This window comes from Nipponia nippon, unplaced genomic scaffold (assembly GCF_047370975.1).
Source record: "Nipponia nippon isolate SJK-2023a ecotype South Korea unplaced genomic scaffold, ASM4737097v1 scaffold_2, whole genome shotgun sequence".
Classification (NCBI taxonomy): Eukaryota; Metazoa; Chordata; class Aves; order Pelecaniformes; family Threskiornithidae; genus Nipponia; species Nipponia nippon.
The window spans coordinates 85,178,227-85,197,875 of record NW_028262336.1 but is presented as its reverse complement, the minus strand read 5'-3'; the positions used below and the strand labels follow the sequence as shown (position 1 = coordinate 85,197,875).

Genomic DNA, 19,649 nt, shown 5'->3' with positions numbered 1-19,649 from the left:
ATCTTCAAAACAAACACCTGTTCAAAAGTGGAGGTATATGAGCAGGTTGTATAAACACCACTTCCTTAGACTTCTTTTACAAAAGGGAGAGATGGAACTGATTTAAAAAAAAAAAAAAAAAGAAACAGGAAAACTTTCTGCCCCTCTAATGCAAATGCTCATTTGGTGAGCAACTTTTTTCTTTTCTTCCCTTTTTTCTTTTCTTCAACAGTGGTAGCGGAAAGTATTTAAAACAGACAACAGAAGTTTTTTTCCATATGAGGCAAGTGTTTTCCTTTCCAGATTACAACGCATTCCTAACTTCATTTAAGTCAGATGCACTGATCAAGTTAGGAAACTGGGACTTAAGGTCACCCCATCATGAACTGGAAGTTTCCTTTTCTGCAAATAATGAGAGCCGTGGCATTGGTTTGCTCTTTACACAGCCATACCAACTTCCCCGATAGTATGAGAATCATGCTACCACCTGTACAATCTTGCTACCGGTTCATAGATTTTGAGGCAGAACACATCACTATGACAATCTAACCACTAACTGTGCCTACAGAACCCCACTTGGTAATTCTTATCTCAAACTAATAAGGTCTATTTTAAGTTACAACAGTTCTCGTAATGATACTGCATTTCATGTTGAGACAAAATACTTCTACATTGCCCAGGAAAACAGTGGAACTTTAAGCCAAAATGTTAACCAACTTCTAAGAACTCAGTGAAGCAACTTACTAATTTTGCACAGATCTAGGGTTGTTAATAACCTTGATCTCTTGAGCTACAGGACATAAAATTTCAAGAAAAAAATCTCACCCTAATAGCTTGTTTTCTTGGTGTATCAAGATCCACAGATGTATGAAACATTTTTTTCGTGACACTGTGGATAAGGTGAAGAGCAACGATCACTTCTGCACCTCTAAATGTCCTTTTCTTAATGGCTACTGGAATATTGTAATCCAAAGCACTCACTAAGTATAAGAATGACTAGAAGCCCAGCTTCTAGGATGCCTGAGTAGAAGACGAGATGATAGGCTCTACATTTTTTCTTCCTCCCAAAGCATTTGGTCTCTCAGAATATGAAATTGCTATCACTTTCAAAAAGAATGGAGCTTCAGGACTGGAAAACAATGACGCTTTTTGATTTTGTGGTTTTTGTATGAGCTGTAAGAGAGCGGGACATTCTGAAATCTGTATCTTTGTTGTTTCACTTGGTATCATCATAAATTGAAAATGCATCTTCTGAAATCAAGGTACATGATGAAACATACATCATAAAACTTAACAGATACCTAGTATTCGTCACATCTTCTGTCTTGAGTGCTGGAAAAATTTGTGCTAGACAGAACATCTAAAATTAAATTTTGGTGGAAAGGAAGAGCAATTTTTAAACATTATTTCATTCTTACAAAATGTCCAATATTAAAATTCAAAATAGAGATTCTCAACTAAAACTGTACAAGGTGAGGTAACAGTGATGAAAGGTCGTTTCAACAGTCAGAAGGACCAAGGCATCCTTTTCAGAGGAATAGACAGTGAATTTGTAAAGGCAATAAAGCTAATTAAATCCCTCACAAAAGTTTTCTGTATTTTAGGTAGACAAAACAGAAGCAGATTATGTTCTCTAAACATTTAAGATAAAATTAGAAAAGTCTTTCTCTTGAAGTTTTAAAAAATACTGAAGAAAGAACAATTCAGTACTGAACTACTGAATAATGAAATCTGAATGCAAGTCTGAGAAATTGCAATGCCAACGTAAGTAATGAATCATGAACATAGTTTTAATACATGAAGGTAAATTTTTATTGCTTGTGTGTTACCTTTTTTCTAAAAGATAAGAGGCTATCTTATAAGAGAGAGAATGAAGCACAGACGCCCATAAGCTGATGTGTGACTTGTCCTTGTAAACATATAGTCCCCACTAAATGGAAGGATGCATCATGTAGGAGAGGTTAAATAGCACAGGTCTGGTTCACAAAACAAAGCAACCAGGCTCACAAGTGCTCTCCTCAGTTAGCCTTTTGTAATGTTCCAGGAAAAACAAAACCCTCTGGTCTCCTATACACTTGTCTCACACCTAAACAAACTGCTTTCCCAAAAGATGAAATCAATACATAGCTTATTTTCTGACCAACTTATTTCCTTCTTCTTGAACCAGATGACTGCAATAATAGTTTATTCTCAGATGTGATGGAAATAGACTATAATCTAGGAAAGGAAAGTTAATCTGTTGTTAAAGACAGGTAAGGCTATGATAACCACCTAATCTAACCTGTGCACAACACAGAGCATAGAACCTCACCAAATTCTTCTTTGAACAGTTCAAAACATCTGTTAGAAAGGGATGCCCTCTTGAGGTTGAAACACCAAATAATACAAAAGCCATTGAAAACTGCCAAATTATTTGAGAAGCTACGTGTGTTTTTAATGAGACAAATATCCCAGTTGATCCACCTTATACATCTAATCATTAGCTTACAATAAATTTGTCTGCTACATGAACCGTCCTTTCCCAAGGTTTTATTCCTTCCATTTGTATAAACCTAAACAAGTCATAGTTTAAAATTTCTACATAAACTAAACAGGTGGATGCTGATCATTGGAAGAACATTCTGTCTCTGGCAGACTCCAGTTTTTCAGTATTCTTCAGATAACGTTATGAGAACAGAAGATGGTGAACTCCAGCTTTCCATCCAGTCTCAGCTACGTGTCCTAAGCAGCACTTTTATGAGTTAACAGTAAAGCAGGAAAACTCCAGGGGATGAAAAGGTGGTGGTGGGGGGGGAGCAGCAATATTCATAGCGTTAAGATGTTATACAGCCTACAATTTTCCAGTAATAACTATTGCCAAAAAGCTGGGGGGGGGGGTGGGGTGGGGTGGTGCGTGTGCACGCAGGGGCAGAAATCCAAGCTCCTACACCCAGGTCTAATAACCACATACTTGTTTTCTATGTAAAAGTCACTCTATTCAGCATTGAATTTCTAAAGCCAAAACACACTGCACCCACATAGAAAACTTTTATACCTCTGTTTAAAAAAAGATACTAAACCACAAAACCAAATGTTAACAGTAGTTCAAATACAAGTGATCATAACATGACCCCAGCTTAGAAACAGAATAAGGCTCAAATTATCGGGCTGCATTAAACACCAATTAATGTTTTATTCTTAAAATGTTATAACATTTAATGTTTAAATGGTGGAAATAATTTTCTTCCAGTTGCTCAACAATGACTTTTTATGTTGCCTCCTCTTCAATTACTCTATTATCATTTTTGTTTTTTTATACCCTGCATTTACTAAAGTTTTATGTTTCTTCAGCTTAGTCTTAATTTAAGGCCCTTCCTGCCTCTACCAAGCATATTAAGAGAAAGCCCCCATCTCTGTTCAGACTAAAAGACCCTGGTTCCTAAAAAATAAACTGATGTACACAAGCTCTCCTGCTCAGAATGTCCAGTAGTGATGGGCTTTTCAATCTGCCCTATTATAAGGCTTCCAATGGAAACTCACATTTTCCTGACAATATACACATCTGTTTTCAGACGTTCCAGTGCAAAAAGGATCATTGTGCTCATTCTGCACTGGTAAGCATGGGGATGCATCGAAAAGCATATGTGGAAAAAAGAAAAAAAAAAGCAAACAAAAAACACACCAACAAAAAAACCAAGGAAACAACCAACACTATCCCACTTTGTAAACAAAACATCCCACTCAGTAAACAAAATTTGATAACCTAAAGATATGAAGCTGATTTTATCTTTCTCTCTTCAGCTACCTTTTTCAGGAAACACACAATTTCCTGCTAATGATGCTGGAGTGCCTTTCTCTACCTCAGTGACTCAGAACAAACACCAATGCTCTGCTGGTCAACCCTGGCCTGCCTCAAAGACTGTCTAGAATAGAGGCATCAGTAAAAGACATGTAAAAACCCATTATGCCTTTCAAAGGCAGACAAATGTCACTTAATGCTTCAAGTAGAAGCCGTTTAAAATCCAACAAAAATCTTGACAACAACCCTGCATAGGCATGAGGCGCAGAGATGATCAGTTAGTGCCAAATCTGTAACTACTGACAAGAACCAGCCTTTAGTATGCTCCTGTCATCTTTGGCCATTCAGAAGGGATCCTGCCAATCCATTTATCCAATTCAACTAAATCCAAGAAGCATATTTGACTGTCAAGCTTGTGAAGAACAGCAGTTCTGGATTTAGCTTCCTACTTGGCAGTTCAACTAGGGCATCACTATCCAAGAAAGACAAGGTTCCCTTTATATAGTAACAATGATCAAAGCTGAAGAGTTATCTTATTTTAAAAGCACAAGTTTCTGTCACCAGACAGAACACACAAAGACTAACTACATTCTGCAAAATTTCTTCAAATTTCTAACTTGGTTTTCTGTGTTGACAGTGGGTCTGATAAAATCATGAAGGGAACAGGGCTAAAACTTCTAATATCATAGCAACTGAAGAAAGGGCTGAAAAATTCAGTTTGGACCAGAAATATTTCACTGTACAGTACTGAGAACAGAAGTGAAGATAAGCCCCTTCTACACCATAGTCTGGAGCTGCACTACTCGAGATAAGCAGAACAATCTGGTAAGTATCCAAAAAGGCAATACCAAATGAAGAGATAAAGGGCTTGCTTCACCCTCCCAAAGTCATCCGTCTTGAGATAGAGTAACTACATGAGGTTTGGCAAATAGGGATAAGATGGCCAATTTGATCTGTATTTGTATTATAAGGGCATTCAACTGACTAGAAAGTGTTTTCACTGGATATTTCAGTGGTTCTGTCCTTCAGAACTATTCCAGAAATGAACTACTTTACTGACTACAATGGGAACCTAGGAAGAAGCCTCTGTGCCTGCAGTAAGCCTTCATGAAAATCCCTCCAAGACTCTAGCTTAAAAAGAGTAATTAACAGCTCTCTAATAGAGAAAGAATGCAGCAGAGCAGTATTTTAAAATACTGTTGCTTCTGTCTAGATTTCTTCTCTGCAACAAGTAAACATGTAAACCTTTTTATGAAGTTCACTATACTGCTCCCATGCATTTAAAGTGACGAGGCAGGGGTTACATGGGGAGAAAATATTAATAGAAACAGATAAGTATCATCTATTCCATTACGGAGGAATTTTCAGAGGTAACTTTGGATTCACTGAATGCTCCCTTTCTCCATTAGCCAATACGGGCAGAACTCTGCAGCAGCAGCAGCAGTCTCTAACTGTTGGCTAGACATGTATCTCTCAAAATTTAACTAGAAGACCAACACTTTTAGCTACATTTACAGTTTAGGAACTAGAAAACCAAAAATGCTGTTCATATTATTTCACACTGAACATTAGTAGCAAACACAGTTGAATAAGGTTAACACTGGTAGCATACTCATGTAGAACACAGTAAACAGATAAACATTACTGGCCTATTATTACCTTTTCTAAACAAATAAATTGCTAGTTACACTTATTTTTTTCTTTTATTTCTCTCAATTGAAATTACTTTCATTTTTGAGACAAAACTTTGTCAAGTTAGTTACAGACTTACCTTGTTGCGTGTTTTTACTTTCAATTTAGTCTTCTGTTTCCTTTTCAATTTTTTCTTGCTAAAAAGTTTCTTACTTCTGAAAAAGAGCAGAAAAGCCATGAGAACAAAAGAATTAAACTCCCTTCCATACCCCATGGTAAACAGCAGCATTAGCAGAGAGGGAAAAAAAAAAAAAAAAAAGTCAGAAGTCCTCTAAAATTTTTTCTCCTAAGCAAAGGGAACCAACACAGACAGGATTTCAGAGTATAAATCGAATATAAAGCACTTCAAATGATGCTTTCCTAATGCTCCACCAAATTAAGGGCCTTTACTCCCATCAATTTAAGCAGAATATATGCTAGGACAGACAAAAAATCCCTATATTTTATACTGTTTTACCCTACCTTTTCTATTAGTCCATTAGTGCCACACCAATGCTAGAAGCAAGAATTATTGACAATTCTCAGTAATATAACCTGTTAGTACCAAACACAGATGTTTTGTGAAGTCTTTACCAGATAAAGATTCAAGCCTTCCAAGACAAAAACAAAGCTTTAAAAATGTATCATCTGGCAGAAAATTCAGTTGTTGGAAGAAACTGCAACTTTTGAACACAGCTTTTTTCATTTTGTCTGGACTTTTCCCACCCTCGGCTTACAGACTTTTCATTTCCATCCCTTTACATTACAGCTCTTGCTAACACATGCTCCTCTAATCCTCTTCTGCCTACACCTCATTCCTGTCACATTCTTTTCCTCCTCCATTTTACTACCCAGTTAAAAAAAAAATAAAAAAAGAGGCACCATAGAAAAAAGACACCATACACACACATGCCATTGTTTTGCCACCATCACTGAGATTACTCTGTTTGAGATGCATGCTTTTTAACCTACTTTACATTTCTCTGGTCTGTTCAGATTACAAGCTCTCCGCAAAAAAAGGCAGATGTTATCTGTGCGACACACAGCTCATCCTATACAGGACCTTAAGCAACAGCTACTAACTTTCCTCTGTGCCACTTAAACAATTCTCAAACAGTTTACATTTCAGATTAGTTGGAAAAATAAAACTATGGAATCTGAAAATCACAGGCAGTAAGAAGTTGCACTTTCAGGTAACAAATTGGAAAGAGACTGAGAATCAGGAGAACCTTAGTATTTTATTAAAACAACGTTGTTCTAAATAAAAATTTTGAGGGACTGAAAACATATTGCTTACTATTCTCTCCTGTACAGCATTCAGACTGCAAGAGTATACAAGCCTCATGGTCCAGCAGTCAAAAGCTGGAAACTGAAGTTTGACCAAAGGCCACCAGTCAGAAAACAAGCTCAAACAAAGAACCCCTGCAGAGTATCCCAAGAAAGCTGCCTGCCAGAAATGTCATCACCTTTCCCATCTTCCCCTATTAACAAAGAGGGAGGTACATTCCTCATCAAGACACTGCCTGCAGAACCAAATCGGCTCACCACTTTTCTTATAAAGAACCACCACCATTATCCTGGCGTTAAGAGAATTGATTCAGTGAGGGGGAGCCCCTCACCCTCCCCAGTAAATTAAAACTTATAAAGAGAAACTAGATGACCTCCTAAGGTTCCTTCAACAGTAAAGTTTCAATAGATAACAGTATACAACGTATTTAAGAAGCCGGGAGAAGAAATTTCACTCAACCTTTAGTGTCCAAATCTCTATAATCAAACTCCATAGTCCATTTCCCTATTTAGTTATTCTTACAATGGACAAGTTTTTCTTCCTTATTAGAGTTTAATGCAGTTAATTCTTATTCTGCTATCAAACATGAAGAACAGTGCAGTCCCATTCTGTAGCCACTCAATCTTCTTCTCTGGACCAAATAACTTTTTATGAAACTTCCACCCTAACTTTTACACTTAAAGTCCTGATTTATTTTGGACTTTTCTGGGCTCTCTCAGTCCACACCACTAGTAAACCGTATGGACCAAAACTGAAAACAGTACTTATTATTTGCTGTTGAGGAGAGGAAGAAGAATTGCCTCATATGACTCCAAGGTCACACTTTTAACTGTATTCCAGGTATAATTTGGCAGCTTCACAGCAATATGGCATGGCAGACCTATGTAACCCAGAGCAACCTGAAAACATTTTCCTGCAAACCTCCAAACTGAGCTTCCAATACTCTTTATCTAGTTGTGCTGTTAATTATGCCTTTTAAACACAGTACAATTTGCACTTACCAGAGATGACTTGATAAGCATTGCTTGCTTTCTTCTTTTTTTTTTTTTTTTTAAAAGGACACTATATCTCAAGTTGCCAAGATATTTGAAATTTAAACCTGCCTGCCAAAATCCTTGCAAACTCTCCAAATTTGTTATAGTCTGCAAACATAAGTGCTTTTTCATCCTGTATTCCCCAGGACTAGTCCCTGTATTTTGTATTTCTCTGTGTGTATATACACATCTAGAAACCCCCAAAATTAAGCCTTCCCCCACCCAAGATTGGGCTCATTTCCAAAGTGACAAAACCCCCACCATTTTGCAGACTAACTTCATTTGTCAATGATACCGAGACAATGTTTTCTCCAATTAGCAAGCGGGAAAGACCAGCAATGGGCTTACTTCCTCTTTCAGATTCCAAGTAGTGGAGCTATGATCTCCCTCATTCATATATCAACCACTAAAGATGCTGCAAGAATAAACTTTTCCTGGTCACTCCACTGTAGCAGTTGTTATCCTCAGCAAGTTTTAGGCTAGAATAATTTTTTACATGGAAACGACTTGGGTATAGAAAAGCCATGTTGATAATTCACATTCCTCTCCCTATTTTTTCTTAAAACAAAACCCTCAAGGATACTGAAATCTCAACATTTTTGTTGGGAAGTATACTGTCCTTCATATCCAAATGAAACTCCAGAACTAGTAAGTGATCAATTAAAAAATTAAAAACGCCTCATCAACACTGATTTTATAAACAGTTTTGAGCAACCTATCATCCAGAGGGACCTGGACAAGCTGGAGAAGTGGGCCTGTGCGAACCTCACGAGGTTCAACAAGAAGTGCAAGGTCCTGCACCTGGGCTGGGGCAATCCCTGGTATCAATACAGGCTGGGGGATAAAGGGATTGAGAGCAGCCCTGAGGAGAAGGACTTGGGGGTACTGATAGATGAAAAGCTGGACATGAGCCACCAATGTGCGCTTGCAGCCCAGAAAGCCAACCCTATCCTGGGCTGCATCAAAAGAAGCGTGGCCAGCAGGTCGAGGGAGGGGATTCTGCCCCTCTGCTCCGCTCTGGTGAGACCACACCTGCAGTACTGCGTCCAGCTCTGGGGTGCTCAGCACAGGGAGGACATGGACCTGTTGGAGCGGGTCCAGAGGAGGGCCACAAAAATGATCAGAGGGATGGAGCACCTCTGCAATGAGGGAAGGCTGAAAGAGCTGGAGTTGTTCAGCCTGGAGAAGAGAAGGCTGTGGGGTGACCTTATTGCAGCCTTTCAGTACTTAAAGGGGGCTTACAGGAAAGATGGGGACAGACTTTTTAGCAGGGCCTGTTGCGATAGGACAAGGGGTAATGGTTTTAAACTAAAAGAGGGTAGATTCAGACTAGATATAAGGAAGAAATTTTTTACAATGAGGGTAGTGAAACACTGGCACAGGTTGCCCAGAGAGGTGGTAGATGCCCCATCCTTGGAAACATTCAAGGCCAGGCTGGATGGGGCTCTGAGCAACCTGATCCAGTTGGAGATGTCCCTGCCAATTGCAGGCGGGATGGACCTTTAAAGGTCCCTTCCGTCCCAAAGCATTCTATGATTCTATCATCATTACTATGCATAATTCTGATACTAATATGTTTATAACGTATTTGCATATAACATATAAAGATACATATGATTATCCACAGTTCTACTGTTGTATACCATTATGCCAGGAGGTTTTAATATTCAGATAGAAAGGATAAAATACGGGCAAGTATATTCACGAAAAACAACATTAAGCAGATTATGAGTAATTTCCTGTTGGAAACCACATGTGTTAATTATAAGCCTGACTCTTCTACTGCCTGAAGATTAACAAGACCTGATATGGCTCGGTTGGATTTTTTAGCTAAATTATTAATTATGTTTTTGGTTAACAATTGTAAATTGCTGTAAGCTGTCATTTGTAAAGGTCCTGAAACTCCATGCTGACAATCTTCTTCCAGTGGCAGAAGGCCTTTAGTCTTTAACTTTTAACTCAGCTGTTGATAACATTTAGTTCACACAAACCAAACACTCATCAGCCAATCTTAAGCAGGTTTTCTGCAAACTGCTTCAAGCCATTGTAACATTTAAGACTAAGTTAGCAGTTTTGAATTGGACCACAAAGGAAGTGCAAGTCAAATGAGCGTAGAACATGAAGATACCTCAACAAGAAAATACTTGTGGCAAATGGACCCGAAGGAAGAATGAGTGGCACTATTACAGCCTTCACAGAAAAATCTGTTGAGAATAAAAGCAAAGACCTAAAATGTTCAACCCTGGAATACGGAACAATTGTCTCAAACCAAAGGGGGAAAAAAAAAGGGGGCGGGAGGGTGGGCAACAACCGATTGCTAGACAATTTAAAATAGGTAAAACAGCTGTTAAGTTACATGATTGAAACTTCTATTCAGCTTTGTGGCACCTGTAGGAGAAGGAAGTAAAAGCACGCTTAGTTTACTTCTTTTCAAACCAGAAGCAGCATTAGCTAGTACTCACAATATTTGCTGCATTATTAGGGGGACGCTCCTCAGTTGTCTGAGCACCATTGCTCTTACTCTGTTCAAGAGAGCTGAGGAAATGCAAACAGAGCATCTTCCCTCAAAGTCACAATAGTCCTGAATTGCAATTCATAAGCTTAAATTTGAGAAGCAAGCTTTATGTGTTGAGTGTCCGCCCCATTCAGTGTTGTTACTGAATTACTAAATACAGGTTAACATTATGTTAACCTTATGTTAACAGTGTCACACCTGCATAAGCTCTTCTAGGCTGTATGTTACACTAAAGGCGTCACTGATGAGTGGAAAAAATATTATTCTATCTCTGCTGCTGAGGCAGAATAGGAACAACAAAAACATTATTCAACTGCTCTCTGACCTAAAACCTTTGTTTCTATCTGAAGTGTTTTACCAAAGGTCACAGTAGCTAGTACAGCATTAGATCCAGTCATTCTACTGTTAATAAAATCCTTGAGTACACTTTTGAAAAATGAGTGAATTTAGGAAGCCGCATGCTAGCACATGCTAAAATTTTTTAAAACTTCCAACTGACTTTGACTCAGTGTATTTGCCTAAACTTGCTAGCTCTGGTTCGATGGCTAAGCATCTTCGGGAAGAAGCATACCGTTGACAGGAGGTCTATCAAAGTCATGCCATGTCCAGACAAATGACATATATACTGTGTTATTTTGTTTCCATAGATGCGTACCCTACACAGTTAGCTTAAGCATTCGAGGGCTAGTGGAAATGCTCCTAAGAGGCAGCAACCACTCAGTGACACTGAAATGAAACACTGTCAGATTTGTGATATCAAATAATTCTTCCGTTTCCTCCACTTGGTGAATTATTGCTGCTGGTGGTCAATTTGGTTGGACAAAAAGGAGCAAGCATTTACTTCTGAACAGCCCAAAGTGAATCCCAAGGTGAAATTGTCAAGTAGCGTGCAACTGCAAGCTATTATCACTCATGTAGTCACCATCATGTCTCAGGGTCTTTCATCGCAGCACTGAGTTCCTTAAAAGGCTCTAAACCTACCAACACACTTTACTCAAGGGCAGTGAAATGCAAGTACTGACATGTGGACGTCAGTTGAAAAGTAACAAACTGATGTTTCCTCCGTTGTTTTCCTCAGCTGCCCCATACTGAATAACAGTGCAAGATCAGCAATACTAATTTATGTCCAGAAATCACAGCACAAACTAGTGCTGTGTAGCAGCTTTCTTTGTGCAGGTATATTACTGCCATAAAGGATCTGCAAATTACAAAACACATTATCCAGAGGCTGTCACTACATGACAGAATATCATGTTTGCCATAAAGGCAGTGGGACTACAGGAAAACTGATTGGTCCAAAGTAGTCAGACATCAGCCACAGTGCCCCATCTTATCTACCTTAAGTTCCACTCAGCAGACTGTCAGGGTAGTATCTGACTTGCAAAAGTCTACATGCCTTTGTGATTTTCTTTTTGAGTAAGTGTATTACAATATCTGATTGCCACAATTTTTTCAAAGACTTTTCTTTACAGTCACCCAATGGCACACAGAAGCACCTACTCCTAAGTAACCACTGGAGAACTGAAGTACTACAGACTTATTTACCAAGGGGAGATGGGGAAGAAAAGAGTACTTTGAGTAAATAAAGCTGTATCAACATAGAATGACTGCTGAGAAAATGCAATGAGTTCATTACTCTCTGGGCGGTATAAATTATACTTCAAAAGAAAGTAGGAAACAGTAATTTTCACTTTCTACCATTTAGTTTGATGGTTTGCCTTTACTCTCCCACATCTAAACTTCACCAGAACGTTTATCATAGCTGTTGCAGAACACCAACTGGCTTGTCCTTGTCCTTTTTGTGATCCAGACAGAATACGAAACAGTTGATGATGAGCCCATTGAGAGCTTAAGGGTTAGGATTAGAGAGCAAACCAATATGACCAATATCGTTTTGGGTGTCTGCTACACACAGCCTAATCAGGAGAAGTAGATGAGGCCTGCAAGAAACCTCACATTCACAGGCCCTTGTCCTTATGGGGGACGTTAACTATCTCAGTATCTGCTGGAAGTGGCACAAGCCAGGCACAAGTGGCACAGCAGGGCACAAGCAATGCAGGAGGCTTCCGGAGCACATGGATGATAATTTCATGACACAGGTGATTGAGCAGTCAATGAAGGAAGGCACTTTGCTGGACTTGACACTTAAACACGGAAGAACCGGTCAGGTGCCTGAAGGCTGGGGGCAGTCGTGGATGCAGTGACAATGAAGGTGAAGTTTAGGAACCTGAAAGAAGGGAACAAGGCAAAAGCAGGATTACAACCCTAGACCTCAGAAGAACAGATTTTGGCCTGTTCAGTAGCCTACTTTGAAGAGTGTTATGGGATACAGTCCCCTGGAGAGAACGGGGTGCAGGAGAGCTGGCTGATTTTCAAGGATCACTTCCAAGCTCAAGAATGGTCTGTTCACACATGCAGGAAGTCAAGCAAAGGAGCCAGGAGGCCTGCATGGATGAACAAGGAGCTCCTGACAAAACTCAAGCATAAAAAGGAAGCATACAAGGGGTGAAAGCAGAGTCATGTCACCCAGAAGAAATATAGAGATGCTGTCTGAGTGTTCAGGGATGGGTTTATAAAAGCCAAAGCCCACCTGCAGTTCAATCTGGCAAGGGACATGAAGGACAAGATTGGCTTCTACAGGTGTATCAGTAGCAAAACAAAAACTAGGGAAAAACGTGAGTCTGACGCTGAATGAGTAAGAGCCTGCTCACAAGGGACACTGGTCACCTACACGTTTACTGGCAAAACGAGCCTTCAGTAATGTCATGTCCCTGACACCAGGGGGAAAGTCTAAGTAATGATGACTTACCTTCAGTGAAGGAAGTTCAGGTCAAGGAACATTTAAATAAGTCAATAGGACCTGACAGAATGCACTCACAAGCGCTAAGGGAGGTGGTCAATGATACTGCAAGGCCACTCTCAGTCTTTGAAAGGGCACAGTGATTAGCACAGGTTCCTGCAAACTGGAAGAAAACAAATGTCACTCCTATCTTCAAGAAGGGCAAGAGGGAAGATCGGGGGATCCAAACATACAAAGGACAAGATGGTGATAGAGAATAGTCAGCTTGGATTTATCAAAAGGAAATCATGCTTGACCAACCTGGAAGCCTTCTACAATGAGAAGGCTAGCTTAGCGCATGACTGGAGAGCAGTAGATTTCGTTTATTTCAACTTCAGTAAGGCTTTGGACGCTGTCAGTCACAACATCCCCATACACAAACTGATGAAATACAAAGTAGATAAACACGGACTGAAAACAGGTCAAATTGCTAGGGTCAGAGTTGTGAACGATGGGATAGAGTGCACCTTCAAGCCAGTCTGCAGGTAGTACAAAACTTGGAGGAGTGGTCCAGATGGTTGTGCCACCATTCAGAGGGACCTCAACAGACTGAAAAAATGGCCCACCAGTAATCTCATCAAGTAATCTCAACAAAGGGAAATACAAAGTCTTGCATCTGGGGAGGAATAACCTCAGGCACCTATACACGCTGTCAGCCAACTGACTGGAAAGTAGCTTTACAGAAAAAGTTCTGAGTCCTCATGGTGGACATAGTGAACATGAGCCAATAACACTGCCCCTGAAGCAAAGAAGGCACACAGCCTCCTGGGAAAAGTGTTGCCAGCAGGTTGAAGGAGTTGGCTTTTACGCTCTACACAGCACTGGCAACACCACCTCTGGAGTACCGTGACCAGTTTTGGGCTCCCCAGTACAAGAGAGACTCTCGTACTGGAGCGAGTCCTCAGAAGGGCCACTAAGGTGCTTAAGGGACTAGAGCATCTGTTGTATAAGGAGAAACAGAGCAAGCAGAGATTAGTCAGCTGGGAAAAGAGAAAACTTGGTGGGGGGCAGGGGGAGGATTTTCTCAATGTGGATAAATACCTGATGGGAGAGAGTAAAGATGATGGGGCCAGACTCTTCTGAGCAATATCCAGTGAGAGGCCGAGAGACAATGGGAAAAAAGTGAAATACAGGAAGTTCCATTTAAACGTAAGTACTGTAAGAGTGCTCAAACACTGGAACAGGTTGCCCTGACAGGCTATAGATTCTCCATCCTTGAAGATATTCAAAGTCCAACTGGACAATGTCTAGAGTAACCCATGCTGGTTGATCCTACTTTGAGCAGGAAGGTTGGACTAGACAGTCTCCAGAGGTCCCTTCCAGGCTCAACTATTCTGTGATCCTCACCATTTGTTTACATACTAAAGTAAAATCTGACTGCCCATAAATGTGCTTGTACATTGTGAAAAGAGTACACTTTTTTCTCATTCCGAGTTTAGCATTTTTCCTGGTGCCATGCCATGCTTTTGATTACGCTTCCAAGTAGAGACATACTGAGCTTTTCATCTGTTCACCATCTGGATCAGCAAACATACAGCAAATACAGGCATAAGAGCACACTTCTATGGGAATTAGTCAACATAATCAAACCTGCAACACTACCCAAAGTTAACAAGAGAACAAGGGATGAAAACCACTCTACCACACCTGAAATATATGCCTGTATTAAGACAAGCCAGTCACTTGAATTGATCCACACTTTCTTGGATGTAACCAATGCCCAAGGGTATATTAAGAAGTGCATGACAAAGAAAATGCTTACATGCAACAAGCAAGAGTTTCTCTATGCAGATGGACCCTGTGTACAGGATCTTTAACAAGACGTTTCCAAACTTCAGTGGTACAGAAAACTTGTGCATGTCCCCAGACAATCTAAAATATAATTTGACAAGTGGAAGGTACTCTAGAATCATTAAAAACTGTGTCTGGAAAGGACCCCGAAAGGTCAGTCTTTCCATTCCCTGGTCCAGCACAGGAATAGTCAGATTCCACTTCATTCCCAACAGGTGTTTTCCCTGTGGAGATATTAAACACTGTCAATGATCATGCTTCCGCCATGTCCTAAGTAATCCTACTACAAAGTTCTTCCTGAAATCTTTTCTAAATTGCCCTTATGGCAATTTAATGCTATTTTTTTTACATCTTTATTGTAGAAAAATCAGCTTATTTTCCTCTTTTTCCACAGCTAGCTTGAATTTATTTAAAGTCTGTGGAGAAGTAAGGGTCTTGTCAATTAAGCAGTCTCAGTTCCTTCAGCCTACACCACAAATCATTTACATCACTGGCCTCTAATTTCACTCTTCTCCTATACTCATAACTAGCCCTTCTTGCTGAGAAAACCAAACAAAACAAGAAAAAGAGAGAAAGAGACAAAATAAGCCCCACAATCTTGAAGTGCAAAGAAAAGGTCAAGAATTACTTCAGGTTTCCTACACAAAAGAATCTCTTTCATGCATTTTGGAAAAAATGAAACAAACAAAAAAACCCCCCAACAAAACCCAGCAACACTCCAACAGCATGACACTGCTGAATCATATTCACTTTATAATTCTATACAGAACCTGTCATGAAGAACTTCTACCTTACCTTTTATTCACTGTTGTTTTCACATTTGTGCTTACAGACTTTTTTTCTTGACACTAAGCATTTCTTGAGGCTACTCTCTTCAGTATACCTGTAATCTTTCCCAGCTTTTCGTCCTCTATGAACTTTTTCATCTACAATCTCAACTCCAACACTGAAATTGTCAATGAGGAGACTGAACAGTTCAGGACCTAGGACAGATCCAGATGCAGAACAAGCGCTACTACCTTGTCTGGCATGCTTCCCCTTGACAGCGAGCCATTCCCCTCTCCAGGGTGGTCTTTTGTGTAGTTCTAAATCCACCATACGGTAGTTCTGTCTGGAACAGAGGTAGCCAAACTGACAGGTGGAAGGCAACACACCCAAAAATTCCACTTGAGGAAGGCTATGGTCCAGCCAATGAGACGACAGGGGCAACATCAGCTTTTCTCACTTGAATCTGCTTCAAGATCAGGCCATGCTTCTCGGTGCAGGCGCAAGGCCAGAAGTAGAGCTCTGGTATACTCCTAGCTGATCTGCTATAACAAGATATTCTATGGTTTGGTTCAGTTCAGACCAAGCTCTGAGTTGAAGTACAGACTATCTGGCGTTGGGTCCAAACTCAATCATCATCTGATTTTAGAACAAGCTTAGCATTTAAAATTAAGATTCCTTTTGGTGAAATCCTAATTATTTTCCATAATTTTTGAAAAATGAGTTTTAGACAACTGTTAATAGTGGCTAAGTATTAAATTTCCCAAAGAGGGCTCATCATAAATCCATTTTGTGTCTAATTTATCACCTTCCTTTATGTAACGTGTTTTTCCAGTACTTTTAGAAATGTAGTCAACAGAAACTGTACTAGAGTATCTTGAGTCCTTCTTTATCCATTTTTTAGTCAGGCACCATCTACCAATTTGCTTTACACTAGTCTTTTAGAACCTTATATATCTTCTATGAATTTCCTAATAGCTCTGAAATTGCCTCAGCCAGTGCCTCAACCACTCTAAGGGGAAATTTCATCATACTTGTGAGAATACCTGAATACTTTCTAGTCTGTTCTTTCTCTATTCTTGCCTTCATCACTGATTGCTATTGTTTTAACTTACTATAAGGCAGAGATACTTTTTCTATCAGATCCGCATCAGAGTTTTCAGCCATACAGAAAACCAGGAGGTATTCTTCTGATGAACTGCAACAATGTGCATTTTGAGTTTTTTTTCCTTATCTTCTGTAAGCAGATAATCTATCTGACACGTAATCACACAGAAAAAGGGCAGAGCCATTATGGAGAGTCATTAAAGCAATCACAGCCTCTGCTGGGCTTCCCTGTCTCCCATGCCATTTACTCCATTCTCTGAAGTCCTCCAAAACAGCTGGTAATTAGTAATCTAGCTTCAAGGCGTCTTAATATCAAATGCAATAATGAAGAACCACAGCTGATAAATACTAGTACACTTGTCAGCAAGAAACTTACTATTCACTGTCTCATTGCTACAGAAGTTCTACTATAAGGGCTTCAAACTATAGGAAGGGGAATACTAAAGAAAAAAGGGTTATCAAGGCTGATCAGAAGATCTGATGAGATCTCAAAATTGTGGGACCATATTTCCTCCCTTATTGCAAGAAATAAGTTGCTTTTTAATCTTATTTTACAGGGCATCCAGACTTGCTGTTAACAACTGAAAAGCATATGGCAAGCATAAAGCCAAAGGAAAAACAAAGGAAAGAGAAAAGTTCAACAAAAGTTTGGGACAAACAAGCAATGGCTCACATGAGGGAGCTGACAATGATAAGAAACAAAACAAAAGAAGTGGGCAGAGCTTTAATGGCCTAATCAATAGATGGAGAAGAGGTTTTATGACCAGAGAACTAAACAGCAAGAAAAATATGTGGTGTCTGGATGTTGGCAAGGAGACGAAGAGGTACCAGTGATAAAACACTGAATACTGTCATAAAACATATATCAAAGTTGCTGCTTGTCTTGTATATCCCTATTTTGGTACCTCTCTGCATTTACAAAAGCTACAGTCTTCAGCAGCCTTACTTCCACAAACTGGAGGAATACTTTTTTTTTTTCCTTGAAAACAACTACTTAAGAACTTCCATGTACAAAACCTCCTATATTTAGCTATGCATTAAGTGTCCCGCCAGTGAAAATCCCCTTTGATTTCTCGTACCTCAATGTGATTTCTGTACTACTGTTATATCATCTGCCAAGAATCCTTAATATCTACACTGAGAAACTGCCTTACAACATGCCCCATAAAGCAACTAAAAGTGAACAACTCAATCAAAACGTTACATACCTTCTACAAAGTCGGCATACAGAATGCGTCACTTAAGGATAAGTGCTTTAAGATTACATTTATAACTCTTAAATGAGAGATGGTCAGAAAATGGCTCAAGTACTAGATCCAATCTATGCTGCTTAACTCCTAATTCTGTCCTTAGCTTACTTGTGGGTTACTCCTCCTAACTCCCTCCAACACAAATCTACTAATCAGCATGAAAGTGGTTCACATCAACCGGTCGCAGCAAATGTTTCATCATATTTAGAGGTTGCCCTAAAGTACTCTACAACTGAACCTTCCTAAGGCTTTCCTTGCTTTACTTTTTGCCTTTGCATATACCTCCCTTTGATGACTAAGTAGCCACAGCTAATCATTCCTTCTTCCACTGAAATATCCGACATACTTTTAACCATGGAGACAGTCAGTAGACTGCAAGAATAAAGAAGGGAATTAAATACCACCCAAAACCCCCAATCTGTTCTTGTCTTGATAAAGAAAAGGTCTGCTTACAAACAATAGTTCCAAAAGCTTTTTAATGCTTCATTTTTCATGTCGCCTACAATAATACTGATCAAGTTTCCAAAAGGACTCGCCATAACACAGTTGACAGGGAAAATACACATATATGAACTGAAACTTGGCACACAAATATATATTATACAAATACACAAACTCTTTCAGTGTAATGCAAAACTAAGTATTAGCAAGCTTTATGAAATATACATGCACAGAGTATATATTATGCTGTGTACTTCCATCACAAACTGACCCAAGATTTTACCTTACAAATCACAAATAGAAAAAAAGCCAAGAATGTACATTTCTGAAGAAATACATACACTCATCTAAATCCTTTCACTGTAACTTGGCAACAAACTCTACAGAACTCTTCAGAAAAAAATGCCTTTTGCAAACAAAATTCTGCAGCCACTGGTTAGTATCTCTGGGTTTTAGAATATCTCTGACAAGGGAACACTTGTTCTGTGAAGCACTTAATGAAAAATATCTCCCTGAAGCAGTTGATTGACCCTTCCTTCCTCTTTGCACAGTTGCAGGCAGGGTAGGAAAAGTAGCAGTTACCGATTCTGCCAAAATAACAGCCAAAGTAGCTCAGCAGCATTGCAGTTGGCTTGCAAACCATATTTTTGCCTGTTGTGATACATTAGGCATTTGAATATGACATCTGCTACCAAAACAAAAAACAAAACAAAGCCAAAAAAAGGTGGAAGACAGGTTACAGAGGAGGAAAGCTAGGAATTTTCGAGTAACATCCCCAAACTGGAGACTAACTGCCATTAGACACCTAGCCACTATCCCAGCAATACACACAAGACCTTTAAAACGGCTTAAAAATACTCTACGTAATAAATGACCTACATTTAGATCTTATTACCATGCACCTCTTCCTACAGGAAGGCTTGGACAAATACATAGCTTTAATTTATTTAAAACTGCAACTGTTGCTACCTTTTCAGTTCCCTTCATATTCACTTTACTTCTGTCGAGCTATAGCATGGAGGTCCAGTACACGTTTCCAGTAAGAGGAGGACCACATCTTGCAAGACAGCTCTGCTGCAAGAACTGACTGTTCAGCACTCTCTGTGTTTGTTCCCTCTGACACCTCCTGTCAGAAGACAGACAGGTAAACCTCATACAGATCCTTTCTCTTTGTGGCCTACTTTCCTAAGA

The 19,649-nt window shown here is 39.5% G+C and overlaps 1 protein-coding gene across 8 annotated transcripts in view; it reads right to left on the bottom strand.

The window, feature by feature from the left end:
• The window catches only part of MYCBP2 (MYC binding protein 2), a 212,991-nt gene that overhangs the window by 179,552 nt on the left and 13,790 nt on the right, over positions 1-19,649 (bottom strand). For all 8 annotated transcript variants that reach the window (XM_087759490.1, XM_087759491.1, XM_087759489.1 and 5 more), the window contains exon 2: positions 5,529-5,604. In XM_087759490.1, the coding sequence (XP_087615616.1) occupies positions 5,529-5,604 (76 nt within the window). The remainder of the gene's footprint in view (positions 1-5,528; positions 5,605-19,649) is intronic.